The sequence below is a fragment of the Rhinopithecus bieti genome, unplaced genomic scaffold (assembly GCF_001698545.2).
Source record: "Rhinopithecus bieti isolate Rb0 unplaced genomic scaffold, ASM169854v2 scaffold_3062, whole genome shotgun sequence".
In the NCBI taxonomy this organism is placed as follows: domain Eukaryota; kingdom Metazoa; phylum Chordata; class Mammalia; order Primates; family Cercopithecidae; genus Rhinopithecus; species Rhinopithecus bieti.
In genome coordinates, this window is record NW_016804432.1 from 2,726,009 (window position 1) to 2,731,464 (window position 5,456).

At 42.8% G+C, this 5,456-nt stretch overlaps 1 protein-coding gene across 1 annotated transcript in view; it reads right to left on the reverse strand.

Annotated features, from left to right (window-relative positions):
- The window catches only part of RBM45 (RNA binding motif protein 45), a 20,427-nt gene extending 18,189 nt beyond the window's left edge, over positions 1-2,238 (reverse strand). Inside the window, exon 1 of the mRNA XM_017868288.1 lies at positions 1,800-2,238. Coding sequence (XP_017723777.1) covers positions 1,800-2,099 — 300 coding nt within the window. The 5' untranslated portion in view covers positions 2,100-2,238. The remainder of the gene's footprint in view (positions 1-1,799) is intronic.
- Between the last annotated feature and the right edge of the window lie 3,218 nt (positions 2,239-5,456).

The following is a 5,456-nucleotide window of genomic DNA, read 5'->3' on the forward strand; positions in this document are numbered from 1 at the left end:
AAAAAAAAAAAAAAAAAAAAAAAAAAGAAAGAAAGAAAAGAAAAGAAACTAGACTGTCTAGCTAGGTACTATAGTGAAACAACCTTCTGGCTAAAACTGAATAGTCAAAAATGTGACAAAGAAAATAGTAAAGTTTATTTCTTTTTGGGAACAAGATCTTTAATTTCTCTGCAGCTAAAAGACAGGATACATTTCAGTGCTGGGCCTTTAATTTCTCTTGTAGAAATTTATCAGGGGAAGGTGGTCCACCAATTTCAAATATGGCACATTTTTTTGGGTTGTACACATGGGCTCTGTGGCCATGTTACACTCAAAATATAAAAACCCTCTCCACTAAGGTCATAATTGGGCAGCAATGAAACTCATCAGTCTAGTACAGGGGTCAGCAAACTACCGCTCCATTTTTGGTATAGCCCATGATGTAAGAACTGTTTTACAGTTTTAAGGACTGTAAAACTGTCCTTAAAACTGTAAAAACAGACAAGGATTTGTGACAGAGACTGTATGTGGCCCACAAAGCCTAAAATATTTACTAGCTAGCCCTTTACAGAAAAAGTTTGTCAACTCCTGATCCTGTATGCTGTGACCCTAAATTAATTTTGTTGCTCTCCTATTCTGACACACTTCAGAGGGTTGGAGAGGTGGGAGGAAGGGACTGTTTACTGTGTTGCTGGTATATTCCCAGGCTCCTTCTCTTTTCTGCATGGAGCAAGACCTCCAGAGACTGAAATATCTCTGAGTCCTTTATTTACGTAAGTCCATAATAATACCGTTCTCAATTTGGAAAACAATTTTTTTTAAAATTGAGAAAATATTTTTGTGCAAAGTACCAACAGAATAACATACATAGCAACTATTTACACGGGGCAGACGAAGGGTACAATTTAAGAAATTGCCAGATTCTCAGGACTGAGTCCTGATTTGAGATCACAAGGAGTAAGCAGTGACATCTTGGCTATTACCGATCAACAACAAGGACATATTGAGGGCTTACCCTGTGCGAGGCACTGTGCTAAAAGCACAGATTATGTCAAATAACCCACAACATGATCCTTCCTGACATGTGTCATTATCACAATGATTTGGCTCTTCTTAAGGCAGTTTACTTTGGTCTGCTTTCAAAGAAAATTTGCAGTAACGGAAAGGGTCAAGAACCAAATGTATGCTATTAACACTTTCAGAAACAGAGCTCGTTCAAAATAATTTTCCAAAATAACAAAATGTGATGAATATGTAACAGTGACCGTTTTAAACACCTGCACTTAGTATTATATACATGTATTCTTTTGTCTGGTACTGGGAAAACGTCCAATACCAGAGGTCCCCAGTTTAAAGTACTTTTGTCAAGTTGTTAACACCTCATCTCTACCTGAGGAAAAGTAGAGTTTTTCTGTTTGTTATATATGGAAATTCTGGGCATCTGAGAGAGGAAGGTCAGAAAAGTACTCAAAGTAGGCTAGGACGAGTTTGGCAGTGAACTCAAGAGCTGGTGGACTAGTGAGGGCGAGGCAGAGGGGAGGCCCAGCCACTGCTGTTCTGTCACCCGGTGGCCGCGGTTGCCTGGTCCGCTCTCGGGGGGCAAACATTCCGCTTCCCGTCCCCTTCCCTGCAACCCAGCGCAGCTTCGTGGGAGGGGAGCCTCTCCTCAAAGCAGCCCCTGTCCCTATGCCAGGTGCTGTCTGGTCAGCTGCCGGGAACCGACGTTCCACTCCTCCCTCACCCCGGCAGAGCGGCAGGTGAAGGGAGGTCCGAAAGGCCCACTCCTTCCCCCGAGGGCACCCCGACCCGGGCACCCGCACCTTGATGGGCTTGGTGTCGTTGGGGCCGAGGCACTGGCCATGCATCTCCTCCATGGCCCTGCAGGCCTGTGAGCTGCGGGCGAACTTGACGAAAGCAATGCCCTTGGACTCCTTAGTGTGCTTGTCCCGCACCACCCAGATGTCCTGGATGTCGCCAAAAGGCGAGAAGCGCTCCCTCAGCACCGACTCAGGCGTGTACTTGCTGATCACAAGGAAGATGCGGCTGTTGGGCGGTTCGTCCAGGCTGTCCACGCCCGGGCGGAAGCCCCCACCGCTCGCAGAGCTGCCAGCTTCGTCCATGGTACTCCACCCAAATGCAAGAGCCTCAGTGCTCTTTCCTTCTGCCGTGTCTGCCACCGCCGATGTCTCACACCCAGGCTTTGCGGGCTCGGTGCTCCGCTTCCGGGAGAGAGAGGAGTCCGGCGCCAGGGGCTGTCCAGCTGCGCAGGATGCGGCCTTCCGGGGAGCGGCCTGCAGCGCCCCCTGGCGACGCGGGGGACCCTGATGCAGTCTAAGTCTCCAACCCAGCTGAGCCTTGGCCCAAGTATCAGTTGTGTAATCCTTGTTCCCTGCAGGCAGAAAAGCGCTGCCTACTGCACAGGCTTTCCCAACGCTGGCTTAACCCCACCCCTAAGGCCAAGGATTCTTTCCAGTGTTAAAGAAAAAATTATTCATGACACGCATTAGAGATGGTACAGGAGGGCCAACTTTGACAAAAGGAGACATGGTGATAGGTCCAGGGACAGCTGCAATGGGGTCTTGCAGTGGGAGAGAGAGATTGGACTGAATTTTTACTCTAATAAGGACACATTTCTAACCAAGAAGCTGGGTGGGAGGTCAGTGGATGGAAAATTACTAAGAGGGTACATCAGGGTTAAGGAGGATTCTGGCTAAACCAACTTGACAGGATACTTGCTGAAGGCAGGCCAGGGTGATTGATATCTATGGTGGTCAGATACTGGATTTTCACTACACTGATTCAGCAGGATTCTTGCGCAAATTGGATTCTACAAGGACAGACAGCCCAAGATCAAGCCTAGTCAAGCAGAGGACTCAGAGGAGCCTAAGTAAGTTTTGGTCAAAGAGGAGAGTCCTTTGTCACCATCTTGGTCATAAGCTCGATAGACGATCAATATAGGACAGAGTTCAAACTATACAGCATTCGAGTGGAAAGGAACATTTGAGATCATTCCATTCAACCTCATTTGTTAAAGATGAGGAAACATAGCCAAAGTAATAGAGATAAAAGTACAGTTAAAACCAGAACTAACTCAGCCGGGAGTGGTGGCTCACGCCTGTGATCCCAGCACTTTGGGAGGCCGAGGCGGGTGGATCACGAGGTCAGGAAACCAAGACCATCCTGGCTAACATGGTGAAACCCCCCTCTACTAAAAAAAAATACAAAAGAATTAGCCAGGCGTGGTGGCGGGCGCCAGTAGTCCCAGCTACTCAGGAGGCTGAGGCAAGAGAATGGCGTGAACTCAGGAGGCAGAGATCGCGGCACTGCCCTCCAGCCTGGGTGATAGAGTGAGACTCCGTGTCAAACATCAACAACAAAAAACCCAGAACTAACTCCATCTGTTGATTTACTCAACTTCTACAAAAAACCCTGGGGTTGGAGGGCAGTGATGGTGGACTGCTCAGCTGTGGAACTAAGAGAAATCATAGAGTGCAAGCAAAGTGGGAAACGCCTTCTTGTTAACAGGTCTTAGAGGAGAGGTCAGAAATCCAGTAGAAATCCAGAAACAAGGCCTGGATTTAGCAGTGGCATTGGAATGAAGTGAAAGGAATAAACCCCTACGTAGACCGAGGGCAGAGTTCTTCAAATGAACAAGTTCTGGATGCTAAGACCTAGGTTGCTATGAAGTCAACCAGATAAATATTTACTGTGCTCCAACTATGTGCCAGGCTCCATGCCAGGAGCTAGATATATAATGAGGAAAAGGAAAGATATGTCCTGAGGGCTTGTTTTCCCCCACTGTGGAAATCTGACATGTAAATATATAATGCAAAGTAATGTCAGATCATGTTACATGGTTTTGCTACTGAATTGTGTGAGCTTGGACAAGTTACTTAATACTTGCAGCTTCAGTTTCCTTAACTGTAAAGTAGGAATAATATTACCTACTAAATAGGTAATACATATTATTTTATAGTTGGATTAGTTGAGCTTGATAGCCACCTAATATCATACGCAGGAGCATGACTATCAAGTTTAATTAATTCACCCATTGACTTAATCAATAAGTATTTTTGACTATCTTATATGTGTTAGGCACTGTGTTATACTGAAGGGATGTAGTATTCAACAAAATAATTACTCTTCTCCCCCACAGAGTTAATCATTTAGCCTTGTATAGTTATGCTCATATGAGATAATATATATGGAGTTCATAGTTTAGAGATCAAATGAGATAATATTTGTATAATAGCACAATCGAGATGAATTTTCTTGTTCCCTTTGACTATGGTATTCACTCCCCCACCCCTGATATTGTATAGTTGTGTGATGACTACTGAAAGTCAGGGATTGTGGGTTATTACCCTGGATTTAGCAGTAACAAGATTTTTATAATTTCTCCTTGTCTTACATTCCATATCTGTAATGAGGGCTCTGTTTACCCTGAGGCTGAGCAACTCTAGGAAGTATGTTTTCTTAACTTTTCATTTCTCTTTATCCTACCCACAACAATCAAGGTAAATGAAAATAATTTGATAGTGTAATAATTTTGTTGATGAGAGGAAGTGCAAAGCAATATTATTTGCAAACCAGTGCCATCTAGTGGAAAATGTGTAATTTTCTTAAATTGTCCTGACTGAGCAATCTCTATTCTTTGTGAAATAAGACTACTGATTGGTGTCCTGAAAATTTTAGGCTGTTATTGAGAACAGTTAATTTTTTTCTCAAAAAAAGATAAAAGATTCCATAAAACAAAGCCAGGAACAGAAATATTGTAAAATGCCAAGAAAGCAAAATTTCTTTACTATTCAATTATGTGAAATATGACATATTCAAGGAAAATTAGAAATTCACTTATAAATTAAAAATATAGTAAGTACATTTTCTTCATGACTTATGTATTTATTTTAAACAGATTTATTGAGATATAATTATTCTTCTCATCTTTTCTTTCTTTTTTTTTTCAAAGGGATGGTGTCTCACTATGTTGCCTGGGGCAATCTTGAACTGGCCTTAAGTGATTCTCTTGCCTATGCCTCCCAAGTAGCTGGGATTACAGGAGAGACCCACCACACCCAGCGAGATCTAATTCTTACATCATACAGTTCACTCATTTGATGTATTCAATTAAATCGTTTTTAGTACCTTCACAGCATTGTGCAAGCATCATCACAATCAATTTTAGACCGTTTCATCACTCACTGACCAAATTGTTACACTTCAAATCATAAAACCTTTGAACACGAATTACATGTAACTAAAACACCTAAACATGTCTGAGGTTTAAAAGAATGATTTTTAGTTAGTCTGCTTAATAGAAGAAACCAGGTGCTGGGCATTTGCAGATTAAATTTTTTTCAAGGCTTTAGAACACGTAGCCTATAAGGCACTGTTATTGGAATGTGTACACATGTTTGTTTTGCATGAAATTCGGATTTTTTTGAAAGCTTTTCTCCCTCAAATTTTTTCTTTTTAAA